The sequence below is a fragment of the Salvia hispanica genome, chromosome 6 (assembly GCF_023119035.1).
Source record: "Salvia hispanica cultivar TCC Black 2014 chromosome 6, UniMelb_Shisp_WGS_1.0, whole genome shotgun sequence".
Taxonomy (NCBI): Eukaryota; Viridiplantae; Streptophyta; class Magnoliopsida; order Lamiales; family Lamiaceae; genus Salvia; species Salvia hispanica.
The window spans coordinates 43634399-43653725 of NC_062970.1; the positions used below are offsets into that span (position 1 = coordinate 43634399).

The 19327-nt window shown below is 34.2% G+C and overlaps 3 protein-coding genes across 7 annotated transcripts in view; all 3 read right to left on the reverse strand.

The window, feature by feature from the left end:
• Nucleotides 1-3103: 3103 nt before the first annotated feature.
• The window catches only part of LOC125195888 (probable disease resistance protein RF9), a 48102-nt gene continuing 31878 nt past the window's right edge, over nucleotides 3104-19327 (reverse strand). Inside the window, exons 2-3 of the transcript XR_007171794.1 lie at nucleotides 4200-5974; nucleotides 3104-3476 (exon numbers count right to left, since the gene is read on the reverse strand). The gene's annotated coding sequence lies outside the window, so the exon portion shown is untranslated. The remainder of the gene's footprint in view (nucleotides 3477-4199; nucleotides 5975-19327) is intronic.
• LOC125195423 (disease resistance protein RPP8-like) lies at nucleotides 4214-5379 on the reverse strand. The gene is made up of 2 exons (XM_048093573.1): nucleotides 4764-5379; nucleotides 4214-4659 (listed from the first exon to the last, which is right to left on the reverse strand). Exons 1-2 carry the CDS (start codon nucleotides 5377-5379, stop codon nucleotides 4214-4216), a joined length of 1062 nt encoding a protein of 353 aa, XP_047949530.1.
• LOC125195890 (putative disease resistance protein At1g50180) lies at nucleotides 15880-19174 on the reverse strand. Of its 5 annotated transcripts, none has more exons than XR_007171796.1 (3): nucleotides 18959-19174; nucleotides 17358-18417; nucleotides 15880-16452 (listed from the first exon to the last, which is right to left on the reverse strand). XR_007171796.1 is itself a non-coding variant. In XM_048094167.1 (3 exons), coding segments are annotated over exons 2-3 (714 nt in total). In that variant the 5' UTR covers nucleotides 18302-18417; nucleotides 18959-19174; the 3' UTR covers nucleotides 17195-17488. The 5 variants fall into 5 exon arrangements, 2 of the variants coding, with proteins under 2 accessions (XP_047950124.1, XP_047950123.1); XR_007171795.1 differs by having other exon boundaries at nucleotides 15880-16793; XR_007171797.1 differs by lacking the exon at nucleotides 15880-16452 and adding an exon at nucleotides 16785-16843.

Genomic DNA, 19327 nt, shown 5'->3' on the forward strand with positions numbered 1-19327 from the left:
AGAAGCATGGGTTCCCCGGGGATGTTAGCTGCCTGGAAGGGGGCCTACACGACCGGCTACAAGTCAAAGAACCCCACGATAATCCTCGAGGCCGTAGCTGATTACCGGCTGTGGATCCGGCATGCGTATTTTGGGGTAGCCGGGTCGAACAACGACCTCAACGTCCTGAACTCGTCTCCCCTCTTCAACGAGAAGTGCCAGGGCGTCGGTCCAGCCGTCTCATTCGTGGCCAACGGCAACCGGCATGATATGGGCTACTACTTGGCGGATGGGATATACCCTCGGTGGCCGGTCTTTGTGAAGACGATCCGACAAACAAGTGATGAAAAGAAGGCCTACTTTGCGCAACGACAGGAGTCGGCGCGCAAGGACGTGGAGCGCGCATTTGGTGTGCTCCAGTCTCGATGGGCGGCAATCAAGGGCCCAACGCGTTTGTGGGATGTCGGATGCGTTTCCGAGATAATGTACGCCTGCATTATCCTGCACAACATGATCGTCGAAGACGAAGGCGTACAACTGACTAGTTGGGTCAATGACGATGAAGCCGGTCCAAGCCACGAACGCCCACCCCTAGTGTACGACAGGGGGTACCCCTCGATGAAGCCGGCCGACTCAAGGAATTTGCCAACATGCGCCAAGTGGATGCTCATATTCAACTCCAAAAGGATATAATTGAAGAGTTGTGGGCACGGAGGACTGCACGACGATAGTTTTTTTTCTTTATTATGCATGTACTTTTTTTTTATCTATGTAACTTTGTTAAATGCAATTAATGAATTTTCCCGTACACGTGTCTAAATTTAATTCCGTATTTTAATCGTAATTTTAATTCCGTAAATGTAGTATATTTTGAATTGTTTTTATTGCGGTTGGCCTAAATCTGACGTGGCAGGTGGTTTTTTTAGTGTTGCTGACGTGGCAGAGGAGAGAATGGCTGCCCTATGGCTGGCCTAAGCACCATTGCGAATGCTCTTATGTGATTGAAATCCAATTCACTTCTTCCTCTCTCTTTTTTTTCTGTTTCCAATCTAATTCATTGTGACTAATTTCTATTTTTGAAATATAACGAATTAAATTAACGCATTTTAAAATATTAAAAAATCACTATTTAAGCTTTGGACATTATACATGGTAATATCCCTTTTCTCAGTTCCGGCATTCTTTCAATTGTGAGAGTCTGAAGGGTAAAGATGCAACTCAACCACTTAATCATCTCCGGAGAAGAACATTCTTCGATTGTCAGAGTATCCACAATGGTCATCCGTCATCCTAATATCCACCATGGTGGACGGTATCATATCAGCATTTCTTAATTCGTCTTACTAATAAAAAAATTATTACATACAACAAAAGCTAGGAAAATAACAAAAAAAAAAACCACGAAAAAAATACTTCATTATAATGATTATATTATTTTATTTAAAAACTCAAATTTGAATAAGAAAAATGTTTTAATTTTTTTTATATTTTTTCCTTATATTGATTGAATGATTTCATTATTACTGCATTGATAAAAATATTTTAAAAAAATTAATGAAAAAGAACAATCTATGAAAGAATAACAAAAGGAAAAGGAAAAAAAAGACAAAACTTAAATTATTGAATTAAAAAATTTATTCGAAAAAAGCATACAGAACTATATTAAAGTTATCAAATTATTTTATATATAATATTTTAGTTATATAGTGTGTTGATTATTTCAATAGTAATTAATTTATAATCTAAATTATAATTTTTAAAAAATAAAATGTTACCAGTGAATTAACATAGTTCAAATTTATCTTTAATTAATGAGCTAGTATCGCGCCTGTGCTATGCACAGAACCATAATAAATTTGAAAAAAATTACATAATATAATGTGTAAACATTAAATCATGGAGTAGGAAGATAAAAATCTATCACAATAAAACATTAAACACAATGAATAATTACTTATCATTTTTAAAACTTCTTTATACACTACATTAACTTTAAAATTAAAATCAATTTATCATTATAAACTAAAACCTCCACTTCTTCACAATTCGTCACTCTTAAGCACAATTCGTAGGTAAAATAACTCGTTAGTCATCTTTAAAGCCGCCAGCCCACCTAAAACTACAATAAAATAAGGATAAAAATATTACTTTGCAATGGAATTAAAGAGATAGAGAGAGAGTGCCGCGTGTAACTTTCAAAATTACCATGATCATCATATGGTATATAAAGACCAGCACAACTCGTTGAAGGACCTTCGCGACTGCACTCATTCAAATGAGCAGAATCTTGAGTTTGTATCATCTCATCTACTATATCTAAGTCAGAAATTTCAGTTCCAATTGAGACATCTGCTTCATTTTCATTGTTTGCCCGAGAAACCTCCTCACATGCTACATTATTATATAAACAAAACAACATTGTTCAATTGCATATTCAAACATTCAACACATGATCTCAAGCATCGTGTATGTAGACATATTAAAACTTCCTACTCACTGCACTTACTCACACATGACTTATTGTAAAACCTCCCACTCACTCCACTTAATCCCACATTTAATTGCTTTTAAATATATATATTTAATTTAATATAATTTTTAAATTAAATGGCAATTTTGTAAATTTCTCCAAAACTCCACTTTTATATATTGTATAGATATGCATTAACATAGTTCAAGGTTATCTTTAATTAATGAATATGCATTTAGATAATTTTCTTTAATTTTAATTAGATAAAATGGTACTATAATTTTCTTTAATAAACTCTCAGATGAAGACCTGCGGCGTTTTTCTCGTGTATTACAGGCGGGTTGCCGAGTTCGTTTACACGCGTACCCGGCAGGTCGCCAGCTTTTTTACTGCTCCTCGCAGCATTTGTAAAACGGCTATAACTTCCTTTACCGAACTCTGATTGAGAGGTTTAAGATATCCACACGAAGCTCTTTCAAAGACGAAGAGAATTGTATGCATTATGAACTAATTGGACTTCACAGAAACTGTCTCAAACCAAAGCTCCTGCACATCCACTTATTTTATACTTTTTTTACACTTTCTTAACAAAATAGTCAAAATACCAACATAATAGAGAAATGCATATAAACACGCGTAATAATAGATAAAATATGATGCAAAATCCAAGTATATCTAACTTAAGTATATCAAATTACAAATCAAATCCATTCAAACAGGCAAACGCAATCATACAATTCTTCACTTTCAACATTTGAGTTATTACATACCATCAATTTCAACTCAACACAAATCAAATTCAACACAGACACAATACAATTTGCCGTTTCCAACATTTAAGTTTTTACAGACCATCAATATCAATTCATACACAAATATACTAGGAGTAAGTAGTATCTTACAATGAGTTGAGCTGCAACAAAACCTTAGCAAGGAATGTGGCCTTTTACAGAAAGGTAAACTGTTTTCATTGAGCACCAAAAGTGGCAGTGATAATCCATTACTCTCCAAAGAATTAAAGCTCAACCTGTAAATCGGCAATAATATACAGAAGAGTTCTCTAGTTATGAATACTATTGAATGAAAATAAAAACATAATGACGGCATTAGAGGTTACGATTTTATTTTGGCAAATAATTTTCAAGAGCTTATAAGTCACAGATGAATCAACATCTTGTGATCATGCATTTGTTCAGTGATTATGCCAAATTTAGCAGGAACAAGGAGTAAGAATTTTAAATGATTAATCATATGAAAAATGAAAATAAAAAGAACGTATATGTAACTACTTTTAATCTGTGACATGAATGTGGTAGGATAGATAGCTCATCTATGTTGGAATTCTATGACTAAAAATGACTTAAAATGTGTGTTCCTATAGTAGAAATTTGCAATTTATTGAAAATAATGCTTTATGCTAGTAGTTTCTAGTGACAACGGGCAACATATTTACCTCAGTTGAAACTTTAGAATTGTGTTACCCTAAAGAGATAAGATTATTAGTTGTGATTTGCGAATACATGGCACGAAAAAAATTAGGAGACAGATGTGTTTTGGTTTTATAGCAATTTCAAGAAGAAAAAAAATCATGCATGCCTAACTTAACAGGAAAAAAGAATTTACAAAATTTTGGCATAACACACTACTTTAATTTGTCACATGAACTTATTATGTTTTACTATCCAAAAAATTGCAATTTAGGGGGTGTTGACATCAAAATTGAAGAAAGGAAGTGTGAGAAATGAGATACCTGGGGGAATACCACTAGTCCTTGATGATAATTGAAGGGACATGGCAGACTTTATGGAAATCTTGTCCAGATGGTGATATCCTTTTACTCAGTTCTGGCATTCTTTGAATTACGAGAGTCTGAAGGGTAGAAATGGCACTCAATCCCTCTGGAACCATCTCCAGACAAGAACACTCTCCGATTGTTAATTTAAAGAGACGGGGCATGGCTCCTGCCTCCACTCTCCACTCCCTTAACGCTGGTAATTCTCTTAATGCTAGGATCTTGAGGCGAAGAAAGCTGTTTGTTGGGCATGTCAACTCCTCCCCAACAAATGATTTCTGACATAATTCCAGTTTTGCCAGCCAAGGAAGCTTTCCCAGTATCCCCATTGGATCATCCTCAATCTCACAATCATTCAGATCCAAATACCTAAGTTTCGAGCTCAACAAATCACTCCCGCAGTTTGCCAGCGCCTTCCCTATTTTTGAACTAATAATCAATTCATAAGATTGGGACATGTCAAAGCCTTCTCCAGCATTCGCTCATTTGTTAAGTCGCAACTTTCTGCAATGAGAATAGAACATTCCCGTATCTTGTTCCAGTTCATAATGGCATTCATGATAGCTGATAATCTTTCATTATCGTATGTTATTGCTGAAAAATGTCGGAGATTCGTCATTCTGCCCATACATTTAAATTCATGATATCTACTATCAAGCCATAGTAGAGTCTCCAACTCATATACTCCATCCAATCTTACTCGATAACTTCCAGCATTCACATTTCCATAGAGAGGAAGAAACAAGTGTTTTAATCGCAACATATCCTTAAAAACATTTGGAACTTCAACATTCATTGAATACCTCAAATCAAGGGTATCCAAGTATACCAAATTCCTCATGGATGACGGTAGCTTATCAAGTTCACACTCTTCTAAACGCAAACGTCTAAGGTGAACAAGTTTAGTGATTCCTCTCGGTAACTTTCCCGCCGCAAATTTGAATCTCAGGATAACTAGATCTCTCAGAAATTTGAATTTCTGAAAATCAATTATACTTTGTGGGGGAAACTCAACAACATCTGATCCTACGACATTGGATAATCGAATAGACCTTATATGCTCCCTAGTATCTTCTCCACAAGTGACTATAAGCTCGTGCTGGACTTCATTTCTGAAATGGATAGCTAAATGTTGCATCTTCACATGTGAGGAAGCTTCACGTGGCAAGGTACTGAGTTTCCCACCTCGATACTCCAAACTCTTCACTCCAAAATGCTCCCTTTTTCCAATTTCAAGCATAGTTCTCGTACTATATCATGAAGTTTGCATGTATCATATTTTGAACTATTTCTACCTGCGGCATCATAATCGTACCAAAATTCAACTTGAACCATGGACCTGGAGGCTAACTCACTTAAGTACAACTCAGCGATATCCATTAAAGTGTCTTCCTTGTCTCCAATATTCTCATATGAAATCATGCCTTGTGCTATCCACATTCTATATAGATTAAAAGCATCTATGGTTTCATCCTCACCCAATATACCCATATACAGAAAGCAAGGCTTCAAATAATAGGGTAAACTTTCATAGCTTAAATTTAGCACTCCATAAATCTGCTCTTCAACTCCATATATGGCTGCTTTGATGTGCTCATTTACTGATTCCCATTCAACGATCGATTTTTTCTCTCTCAAAACCCCACCGAGTAAACAAATTGCCAATGGCAAATAGCCACATTTTTGTACCATTTCTTTCCCAATTTTTTCAAATCTTTCGTCCAATGCAAAGTCTGCATATATATATTGGAGTAACAATAAATGACAATCAATTGAATAGTGCAACTGACTAAGAAAGCGTTCTTATAAGTATTTTAAAACAAGTGTTCAAGACCTTAAAAACTAATTCAAATTATTTGGCAAAATAAGCTTATAAACAAACTACTCAAAAATAAAATTTTCAAATCAATTTATATTTTTTAACAATTTATAAGCAATGGCAAATTTACGAAAATTGTATTTGAATATTTACTTTTAATTCCATTTCCTTATAAATGTATCTCTATTATGACTATAGTTATTTCGCTGGCTTATAAGCTCAATTATCCACATATTTTCGATAATTTCAAATCTATTGATAATATTACATTCTACTATACGCTAGGAATATTATTTAGGGATATTATATTGGCATATTATATTGACATGAAAAACCATAAACTTTCAGAAAAATTGGGTATTTCCCATTAACTTTAGAATTAGCATCTAATACCACCAACTTTCTCAGATTATAGTTTTTTACCAACTCATCCTGAATTAAAATTTTTTTACCGCACACTATCCACACTGGCAGCCATCAAATCTCATGGACTATTGGAAAATATTAAAGGAAATGACGTTGTTTCCAAGTCTAATTTAAAATTAACCTTAAAAGGTTAAAATTCTTCTTCGTCTGTTAAATCGTCTTATTAAAAATTAAACGTTTTCTAAAATAGAAAAAATTGTATCTTTATTCTCTTATTTTACTCTCTCTCTTCATTAACTCAAACAACAACATTATATAAAATCGTATATAGATTCTCAAATGTGTCATATTTAATGAGTCAGAGAGAGTATTTAAGTTTTTAGTGATTGTTTTGAAGTATTTTCTTTTGCTATTTTTTTCCTAATTTTATATTCCCTCTGCCCACTCAAGATGACCACATTCTTGAGTTGCATGGGATTTTGGGAAGTGTTGTTAGGTGTAATAAAATAGAGAGAAAAAAAGTAGTTAAATATTTTAATGAGAGAGAAAAGAGGAGGTTATTTCTAAAATTGGAAAGTAACCATTTTGATTGGGACAAACAAAAAAGGAAAGATCGTCATCTTGAATGGGACGGAGGGTGTATATTCTATTAAAATAAATTGTACTCCCTCCGTCCCATAAAAGTTGAGTCATATTCCTTTTTAGTCTGTCCCAACAAAGTTGAGTCATTTCCTTTTTTAACAAAAGACAAAACATCTAATCACTCTTACTTTATTCCATCATTTACTTTACTCTCTCTTATCTTTTCTACTTTTTTCATCTCTCCTATTTATTTAATATAAATTCTTAAACTCCGTGCCCAAAAGTTATGTCTCAACTTTTATGGGACAGAGGGAGTATAATATAAATAATTATTATCTCAATATAAAATAGTAAATAAGTTTTTATGATTCCTATAAAAAAAATAACAAATACTTACATGACATATTCAAAAATTAAAATTTTTGCAATAATCATTTTTCACTTTAAATTTCAATATATACTTATATAATTGAAAATTTTACATAAATTTTAGAAAGTATTGACTATAATTTAATTATTTAAATATTTTTTTAGTGTAAATAAACGATTGCATATCTACTCAATAGCTTAATATGCAAATAAAAATTAAATTATAGCATATTATCCGTCCACGATTAATTGAACTTTTTTGACTTGACGCAGATTTTAAGAAATATAGTAAAAAGTGGATTGAAAAAGTTGGTGGAACGTGATTCCTATTTTTATATATTACTACCTCCGTCCCCCAAATTTTGACACACTTTGACTCGGCACGAGTTTTAAGAAATGTAATGAAAAGTGAGTGGAAAAAGTTGGTGGAATGTGAGTCCTACTTTTAAAGCATTAGTTTTATAATAAAATGTGAGTATGAATGAGTTAGTGTAATATGTGGTCTATTACAAAAATGGCAAAAAGTGAAGTGTATCAAAATTTGGGGGACGGACCGAAATAGTAAACGGTGTCAAAATTTGGGGGACGGAGGTAGTAGTTTTATAATAAAATGTGAGTACGGTAAGTTAGTGGAATATGATGCTTATTGTTAAACATAGTAAAAAATAAGGGTGTCAATTAGTTGTGTACTAACGAAAAAGGAAGTTGGCGTCAATTAATCTTAAACGGGGAACACTATATACATCCAAAAAACAAGGAAAATTCATACCCAAAAAAAGTACTAAGAACTGTTGTACTAATGTAGGAGTATTGATTTAGTCGGTACATATAAGATATGTTATTATATTATGGGGATGTATTCAAATCCTTTTCATATCTTTTGTCCTTTTTCCTTCTTAATTCTAGCCCCACGATTTTGTCATCTGACGGTTAGATTAATGCCACGTGTCATTTAATAATGCACATTTTCATTCTAATAATGCACAACGGCTAATAATGCAACATTATAGACTAATAATGCACATTTTCATTCTAATAATGCACAACGGCTAATAATGCAACATTATAGACTAATAATGCGTTGATCACAACCATCCAATTCAAGGATCCAAGGGCTGAGATTAAGAAGGAAATAGGACACTTAGGGTGCAAAGGAGCCTAACGCACCCCTTATATTATGTGTATATATAAATATGTAATATAATGTATAGTACTCCTAATTTTCATAAAAGAAAGAGAAAATTATACCCATAAAAAATACTAACAAGGGTTGTATGTATATTTTTAATTATCGGTATATGTAATGTTATTTTATTACATTGTGTATATATAAATATGCAATATTGTATAGAAGTAGTTTCCATACCCAAGATTGAGTAATTTTCTATAACAGTGGTAGAATGTAATTTTTCTAAATTAGTGTATGTTTAGTTGGACGTTGGGTCCTTCATATTTTCATGTCAAAAAATAATTGGTAGGATATACCACCTCATCATGCCTATGTGATGTAAGATGGTTTATTGAAATTTTTCTCTCTTTCTGCCCTTTGCTTAGGATAATTAATGAAAAATCATAACTAAAATATCTAAATGATAATTACAAACCCCGTTTGTATATGGTCTCCATCAATTGGTTTGTACATTTAAGAAGTAATTTTCTAATATTAATCCTAAGAAATAGCTAGTTCATAAGAACATACCTCTCCATAATAAATAGTATGAACTAGAAAGTGATTTCTAATATTATAACCATCAATTCTTTGGGGACAATAATTATAAGAAACTACAAATTTCAGAAGTTCAAACGAGATTAATGAGATAGCTTGATTTTATTTTTGCATGCGAGCTTTGTTAAGGGAGTGTGCTATAGAAATAAAATTTTGTAATGTGAAATTTGATAGTTATGCTTAGGCAACATTAGGCGACCATGTTATCTTTGGTCTTTGAACTATTCGTCGGTGTTATGAAACTATGATGATAACTTCTCTGAGTTCTCGAATGAAAATGATATCCAACATCCATGTATTTATAGGAGCGTTGGGGACTAAAATAGACATTACTAACATTCTATTCTTGGAAGTATATTGTACATTACCCAACACTCCTTGAAACTTCAACATTGGAACTCTAACACTTGTAATTCCAACAGTCTCAAGAAGTTATTTGAGTTATTTTCCTTTTCGATAAAAAATTACATCTAATCTCAATTAGTTTCTCTCTCCTGCGTTCCTCTTTTCTCTTTCCTACCTTACCTTTTCCTCTTTTCTCTTTCCTACCTTACCTTTTGTGGTCACTTTATTTTATCATCATTTACCTTATTAAAAATAACTTTTTTAAATCTCGTAATGGAAAAAAATATCTTTGTGACATGGGACGAGGGAGTAATTAATTTTTGACATTTTGGTTCATTTACCAAAATTAGTCCATTTTAATTTTCTAAAACATTTTAACCATGCATTACCGGGAGCGGATCCCATGATGTGGTTTAACTCACCCCATTCCATTGTAACCATTATTTTACTAGTTTATTACGCTGAACAATATATGACTATTAACAATTATTAATTAGGAGTATTGAACTACTCATTATAATTTACGGATTATTTATCATACTACTTAAAATTTCACAAATTTATATTATGTGACATGCTTATTTCAGTAATATTTCAATAGGGAGTTATCAATTGTAATTAACAATCCATTTTAACTAAACCTTTTTTAACTCCCTCCGTCCAATAATAACGGTTACATTTTGTCATTTTCATTCGTTCCACAATAAGAGTTATATTTAATTTTTTTTCATTATTATAAATAGTAAATAGGTCTTACATTCCACTAACCAACTTCACTCATATTTTATTATAAATCAATATAAAAAAATGAGCATCTTATTCTAATAATTTTTCTAACTGACTATTCTTTACATTTCTTAAAATTAATGCCAACACCAAATATAATTCAATTGTAGGATAGAGAGAGTATTATATATTCCTATAAAACTCTCTCCGGCACATATTACTCACATTTTTCTATTTCGGTTTGTCCTAAACTACTTGTACCATGTGACAGATGGAGTATATAATAAAGATTAACACATTTAATATAAAATTATTTGCTGAATTTGATAAAGTTATAGTTAAAATTATCAAAAAAATAATACTTAAATAATACTGAATATAAATTTGTGAATTTTTAATTAGTATGATAAATAATCCGTAAATTATAATGAGTATTTCAATACTCCTAATTAATCATTGTTTAATAGTCAAATATTGTTCAACGTAATAAACAAGTAAAATAATGATTACAATGGAATGGGGTGAGTTAAAGCTATTTGGATAGAAGTGAGTTTATTAAAATTGAGTGAAAACGGCGCCGTTTGGTGGCACAGCAGCCCCTGCTGTGTTTCCTCCACAGCAGGGGGTGGAAACACAGCAGGGGATTCGCTCCCATGCATTATACTATCAATAATTTGAGTCTCATTATCAATTAGCATGACATTAGATACTTTTTTCTTTTTATGTTCTTCTAGATTAATTTCACATTACAAAGTCTCTGTTTTTAAAAGATGGAGGGCGTAACATAAAACTGACCTGAAATATTTCCATGCTGAAATGCTTTGTTTTTGAGTAGTTCCAAAGCAGCATCCAAATGTAAGAGCCCATGTTTCACTGTCAATCCAATCTCTGCAACTTTTGTGTCCGTGTTGTCACCAATATTTTGCTCTGCAAATCTTGGACAATGAATGGATGCTTCAACTCCTCCCAATGAGAAAGTTCCCAAAGATCGTCCAACACAATGAGACATCGCTTCTCTCTTTGTATATCACATAGTCTATCATATACTGAGTTGCTCAGATTCGGAACCTCCGCCCCTACTACTCGTGGCTCATCGTTCAGGATTGAAACACCTTTCTTCTTCTGTGGATTTTCTAGCTGCCTTAGAACTTCCTTCCAAACTGATTGACTATCGCATTGCTGAGTAATGCAAACCCACGCCGACAGATCAAAGTCGGTCGTCTCGTTGTAGAGCTTCTTGGCAATTGTGGTCTTGCCTGACCCTCCCATTCCCCACACTGATATAATTCGATGCTCTGTATCTTTCTCTAGGTGATGAACAAGCTGCTTCAGCTCATCCTCCATGCCTACGAAGCAATCTCCCATCTCCAAATTGGGGAAACTCTTCCTTGACATGTTGTTTCCACCCGAGCTTTCCCCCTCTCCATTTGGATTCATGATTATGCTTCTTTTTATGCCGTTTTCTTGCATATCTTTGCTTATCCTCTCCAGACTTGATGTAATTTGTGAAATCTCGGAGCCTAATTGGTGGAGTGAGTTGCAATCTTTCAAAATGCAGGAATATTTGCGGACCAACTGCCTGAGGCCTCTTCTCCTTGAATAGACTTGATAAGCTGCGTGTCTTTCAATGGCGGATTCGGATCTGTAGACCAGATCTCTGATCTCGGAGATCCAATTGAAGATCGTACTGCTTTCATGCCGTCGTTTGTCAGCGTCTTTGAGGAAACACTTCATCTCTTTGAGCTGCCGCTCGAGCTCCTTGACTTGATCGGCCACACCAACTAAAAACCTTCCCTCTTCCAATAGCAAATCACGGATGGTTTCTAGAGCAGTCGACACCGCTGCCTCTGCCATTGCAACAATTCCAAGCTTTAATTCTTTTCAATTGTTTTACCAGACAGAATTTTTGGTGAAATTGGTGGCGAATGTAGCAGCCGGAATTTCCGATATGGATAAAACCACACACGTTTGGTAAAACTACAAACAAATTAAGACAGTGTAGTGAAGGTTTTATGTTTATATGCTTCCATTATTTTTGGCGAAATTGGCGGGTATATAGTCTGTTTTTAATTAAAAAGAGGATCCAATTATTGCGTTTAAAATAAAGTATGTGCAAAACTAATGGACGTGTTACTTTTTCCTTGTTGTTAGCCGGCCATTGCCCATTAGTGGCTTAATTGTCAATAAAATATGCTCCATTATTGCTGCTTATCGTGCGATTAAGAAATTATTAAATGTACAACTTTGGATTAAATATTGAAAAGCTCTACTAGTGTGCATCACTTTACAATATAATCTTGTCGACATGCTCAGATGCTCTTGTTTTCCATTTTGTAATTTTGTTAACATATTTCAACCGACAACTTTACTTTTTTATACTGATCATGATATAGCTGGAGACCTATGTCCCGTTTAACGATTATATGAAAAGGGTGTGTTAAAATGCGAACAATTCTTTTTCACTGAATTAATGAACATTTTATGTATTTGTAATGAACATTTTATATATATACATATATAATGAACTATCCCTTTTAACAAAATATTATGCATATAATGTTCATTATAAGGAATATTGTATTATATGTTCATTACAAGTTAATACAACATTAATTATAAGTGCATAAAATGTTCATAATTAGTAGTTCTCCAAATGATTACGATCCTTATATGTAATTCATAAAGTTGCATATATTTTTATTTAAGAGAATGTTACAAATCAACTTTTCTTAAAGACGTTCAAAATTTGCTAAAGTCTTCAAATAAGCTCAAAATATTAATCTTATATACCCACTACACTAAATTTTAAATTTTATATATCCACTACCCAAAAGTAAATGTATTCTTAAGAATTGTGACGCTAAATGACAAGCAATTAAGTTTAAGACCAATTAAACAAAATTAAACCGAATACTACATACAAACTTTAGTGCATAATAATAAAAAAAACAATCCTTTTTGTAATTAACCAACACTTGTAATGTTTGAGTACTAGCCTTTTAGAATTTACATCATCGGATATAATTATTAATATATTTAATTCTCGATAACATATTCGCATCAGTTAAACTTAAACTTTAGAATTGTGTTGGATACTTAGATTAATGAGATGAGATTGTTAGTTCTGAAGGTATGACAAGAAAAATAGATGCAAGGAGATAAAGGATGTGTTGGTTTTAGGGCAAAAAATAAGGAGTAATAATTATGCCTAACTTCACGTGATGGAATGCATATATTTTGACATTTAAAATATAACCCAAGCAGACCAATCATTTCTCATCACTCATTTTGTAACGATAAATTTGCAACTAGAGAAAACATGTCAACGCTGAGGAATGAAAATGTGAGAAATGAGATACCTGGGTGAAGACTAGTCCATGATGTGAATTGAAGGGACATGGCTGACTTTGTGGAAATCCTGTCCTGATTGCAATACCCTTTTTCTCAATTTCGGAATTCCTTCAATCAATGTTTTTGAAGGGTAGAAATGCTACTCAATCCCTCTGGAATCATCTCCAAAAAAGAACACTCTCCGATCGTTAGTTTAGAGGGAAGGGGCATGGCTTCTGCCTCCACTCTCCACTTCCTTAAATTTGGTAAACCTTTCAACGTTAGCCTCTTAAGAAAAGGGAAACTGTTTGCTGGACACATCATCTCCTCCCCAACAACTGATTTCCAATATAATCGCAATCTTAATAAGCAAGGAAGCTTTCCTAGTATCCCTGATAGGCTAGTTTTCATCACTCGGATTAGATCACTTTTCGCACTTATTAGTTGAATATTTGCATGATAAAATGCTATTTTGGCAGGGAATTGAGCTTATGGATCAGAGGCATTGTAGAAAGGCATTTGTAGTGGAGAGATGCAAAAAAGTGCAAGAATTTGAAGAAAATAAAAAAAAGGGCAAACTGCCCAAGCTGTCAGCTTGGCCAAGCTAGACCCGACGGGAAAATGCATGAAGCCACTTGAGCACAAATACAAGACTGCTTCCTTTTGCAACACGTGTCCACCTCCGTCTAAGGCATGAGAAAGTGGAAATATCTTTTGTTAAATGAGAGAGATGTAAAAAAATACTTAACTAAGTTTGGGACCAACTACCAAGACATTCCATCGATCATCTTTAGTTTTAATTTAGCTAACTCTCTCTCTAGAAAATACTCTCTTTCATTTCAGAACAGGAATCGTCTTTCGCTCACCATGGGGTGAAGTTGTAGTTTGTTTGTAGTGTTTGAATGCTCTAACTCTTTTGTAGCACTTGGTTTGGTTGTACTCTTGCTAGCATCTTAACTCCATAGTTAAGAGTGTTGGCCTTATTTGCTGCATATTGAAGTAGTATTTATTGCTCTAAGTTCTTGTGTATTTATTGCTCTTGTTGTTTAGTTGTGTTTGTTAGCTAGTTGCTTAGTGCATTTAATTTTCGTTTTCATTGTTATAATTTAGTTGTTAGCTTGAGTTTATATTACTTCTAAGTCTTGTTTTCAGTTTGTGTTCAAGTATTTTGAAGAAAAAGAAAGCACCAAAAAATATGTTAAGTTCAGTTCTTGTTTGAATGTTTAGGCTTTAGCTTGTTATTTAGCTCTAGTGTTTGTTGCTTTCTTATTAGTTAAAACACCTTTTGAAACTTTTAAATCAGTTTCTCTTAGCTCATTTCCTCAATTGTGTTCGAATTTTGTGGAAGAAAATGGAAGGAAAAACGTTTGTGCAAGATTGTCGGTTGATTTTGTGATTTCCGCCGTTTAGTTGGGTCCGATTTGTATGTTTTTGCATGGCTCATGTTGGTCTCGTTTTTCAGCATTTCTTTCACCATGTTTAAGTGTTGTTAAGCTTCTTTATCTTCTTCATTGAGCCTTTAATTTTCAGCTTTTAATTTGATGTTTTCTATGCATGTTTTGGTTGGTTTAATTGATGATTTTGTGTTTCCAAGGTTTAATTAATTGTGTGGCAGCCATTTCTTTTCCTTCCTCATTTCTTACGTGTGACAGGAGTGGAATTAGGGAATTAGGATCACCTTTTAGAAGTCAAGTTCTTTAACCATTAGTTGGAGTGTTTTGTCCATTGGGTTTGCACATTGGATAATAGGGATTAGGGGACACAAAGTACAACACCTTTTCCCATCTCTCTCTCTTTTCACTAATTAGGATCTGATTTAATACACTCTTTCACCACTTCACACGTCACTTTAGCCTCCATTTCAGTTTCAGCTTTTAGACCACCTTTTAGGGGTCATATTCCTAGTTTTTATAGCATTTTCTAGCTTCCCTTAAGGAGTTCCTTTAGTTTTATTCTTCCTTACTTTTAACTTAGTTCCTTTTTGCTTCTGAACTTAGTAACACTCATGCATTCCAGTTTGTCACTTTGCTGCTCTGTTTTATTTTCGTAGAGTTATAATTTTCGTCATTGAAGATTAGGACATGTCAAAGCCTTCTCCAGTGTTTGATCAGTTGTTAAATCACAACTGCCTTGAATAGAAACATGACAAACCACTATCTTCTTCCAATTCATAATGGCATTCATGATAGCTGACAAGCTGTCTTTATCGTGTATTGTTGCTAAAAAACGTCGGAGATTCTTCATTCTGTCCATACATTTTAATTCATGATAGTAGAGTCTCCAACCCATCTAATCCCCCATCCAATCTTACTCGATATTTTCCAACCTTTTCATTTCCATATACAGGAAAAGTCAAGTGTTTTAATCGCAACATCTCCTTAAGAACATTTGGAACTTCAACATTCTCTGAAAGCATTAAATCAAGGGTGTCCATGTATACCAAATTCCTGATGGATGATGGTAGCTTATCAAGTTCACATTCTTCTAAACGGAAAAATCTAAGGTGAACAAGACTAGTGATACCTCTTGGTAACTTTCATCCTACAAATTTGAATCCCACGATAACTAGATCTCTCAACAATTTGAATTTCTGAAATTCAACTATACTTTGTGGGGAGAACTCAATATTCGAATCTGTGAGATCGCATAATTGAAGAGACCTTATATGCTTGCTAGTATCTTCTCCACAAGCGATTGTAGACTCATGTTCAACTCCACTAACGAAATGAATAGCCAAATGTTGTATTTTCATATGCATGGAAGCTTCCCGTAGTAAGGTACTAAGTTTCCCACCATGATACTCCAAACTCAGCGCTCCAAAATCCTCCCTTTTCCCCAATTTCAAACATAGTTCTCGTACTGCGTCATGAAGTTTGCATCTATAATATTTTCCAGTTCTATTTGCGCCGTCATCATAAGTATACTGAATTTCAACTTGAACGATGGACCTGGAGGCCAACTCACTTAAGTACAGCTCAGCAATGTCCATTAAAGTTTCCTCCTTGTCTCCAATATTTTCATATGAAATCATGCCTTGTGCTATCCACATCTTATAGATTTGCAACATGTATCGTTTCGTCCTCGTTGAATATACCCATACAAAGAAAGCAAGGCTTCAAATAATAGGGTAGACTTTCATAGCTTAAATTTAGCACTTCATCAATCTGCTTTTCATCTCTATGTATGACTTTTTGATATCCTCATTTACTAATTCCCACTCCACCATCGAATTTTTCTTTCTCAAGACCCCACCTAGTAAAGTAATTGCCAACGGCAGATACCCACATTTCTGCACCATTTCATTCACAATATTCTCAAATCTTTCTTTCTATGCAAAGTCTGCATATTGAATTAATATTAAAAGACAATCAATTAAATAGTGAAATGGTGGACTAAGAAGGTGTTTCATCGAGTTTATAAGTTTAAAAAAAAAAGTAATAAGTCGTTCAACACCTTATAAATTCTTAAAAAGTATTTGGAGCTCATAAACTGCAAAATAAGCTCCAAGAGCTTATAAGAACCACAAAAATAGTCATATAAGCAATCACGAGTTCACAAAAATAGCTCCAAACATAATTTTAAAAGCTCAATTATAATTTCAATTTCATTTTTCTTTCATTTTAATTATCTCTATTCTGAGTATGATTTTCTCTCTCTAAATATAATTTTATAAGCTCAATTATCCAGACATTTAACAATTCAAAATCTCTTGATGCATTACATTTAAAAAGCTATTAGAGTTTATGAGCTCTCCAAAATAAGCTTAGTTAAACAGCCCTTAAGTGAAGAAGAGATGTCTATACATCTATCGTCTATCCCGGGTAATTTGGCATGACAAAAATATAAAACTGACCTGGCATGTTGCCATGGTGAAATGCTTTGTTTTTGAGTAGTTCCAAAGCAGCATCCATATGCAATAGCCCAAGTTTCACCGACAATCCAATATCTGCAACCTTTTGTTTCCGTGTAGTCACCAAGATTTTGCTCTGCAAATTTTGGAAATGAATGGATGCTTCAACTCATCCCAATGAAAGTTCCCAAACATCATCCAAAACAATGAGATCGCCTGTCTCTCTGTAACTCACATAGTCGCTCAATCAACTCGGAGTTGCTCAGACTTGGAACCTCCTCCCTCATTACTGGCTCATACTTAAGACTTGAAACACTCTTCTTCTTGTTCTTCTGATTCTCTAGCTGCCTCAAAACATTCTCCCAAACTGATCGACTCTCACATTGCTGAGTGATGCAAACCCAAGCCGAAAGATCTAAGTCAGTCCTCTCGTTGTAGAGCTTCTTGGCAATGGCAGTCTTGCCTGACCCTCCCATTCCCCACACTGAAATAATTTGATCCTCTGTGTCTTCCCTTAGCTGATGAACAAGCTGCTCCAACTCATTCTCCATGCCTAGGAAGCAATCTCCCATCTCCAAATTGGGGGAAGTCTTCCTTGACATGTTCCTAGCCAAGCTTCCCCCCCCCCCCTCTCCATTTGAATTTGTGATTAATATGCTCCTTGTTATGCCGTTTTCTTGCATATCCTTGCTTATCCTCTCCAAACTTGTTGTAATTTGTGAAATCTCGAAGCCTAATTGGTGTAGTGAGTAACAATCATTCAAAATACAGGAATATCTGCGGACGGACTGTTTGAGGCCTCTTCTCCTTGAAGAAACTTGATAAGCTGCATGTCTTTCAATGGCGGATTCGGATCTGAAGACGAGATCTCTGATCTCAGAGATCCAATTGGAGATGGTTCTGCTTTCATGTCGCCTTTTGTCAGCATCTTGGAGGAAACACTTCATCTCTTTGAGCTGCCACTGGAGCTCCTTCACTTGATCACCCACACCAGCTAAAAACCTCCCTTATTCCAATAGTAAATCACAGATGGTTTGTAGAAGAGCAATCGACACCACTGCCTCTGCCATTGCAACAATTTCAAGCTTTGCTTATTAGGTGAACGCTTAGATGTGAAGAAACAAGGAATGAAAGAAACAAGAGAGGCAGAAAAACCAGCTTAAAAACTAATTAGAATATATCTGGCATTGAAACTACTGATGTTTCAGCTGCCATTCCCCCCCTTAATTGAATATAAAAAAAATTAATTAGCATGTCATTATCGGCTTAATTGCCAACTATGCAGGCAGTTTTTAATCACAAGATGCTTCAACTAGTAGAAATTTTTCTATTTGAATATGATTAGAGTTAGAGAATTATGTTCCTTTTTACAATAGCTGTATATGAAACCCTCCAATTAGAAATGAAAATTTAAGTCTGAATATCTATCTTCAGCAATCAAGTCTTCAAATTTCATTTTCTTAATCAGTGAATCTCTACTTCGCATCCACATAAGATGGGAAAACACACGTTACTCAAGTAGCAGCACTATGGTACTAAGATCAAGTTTTTTTTAATAAAAACAATGCCTCAACATTATAAAATAAAAAATGAAAAATACTTACTTGTTGCAAGATTCAATCGTAGATGGTTGCGCCACTCAGAAACAACTCTCTCTCTCTCAGTTACAAACATTCAGAATTTGAATTTGAGGCAGCGATTTCCTTCTACTCGAGGATCAGAGTTGTAGAAATCGTGAGAATTAGAACACGTAATAATATTACACAGCAGAATTGAATCTGCTCAGCCGTGAATAGTTTTCCATCGGCCGCCGACGTATCCTAACCAGCGGCGCCGTCTTCTCTTCAGAGGATGGTGAAGGTTTTTATTCATTTTTTGGGTTTGTTTCCCAATGTTTTTTTGGGCCACAGTTTGGCTTTACTAATTAGACTTAAAGCCCAATAAACAGACCATAAACAGACTAAGGCTGGGCA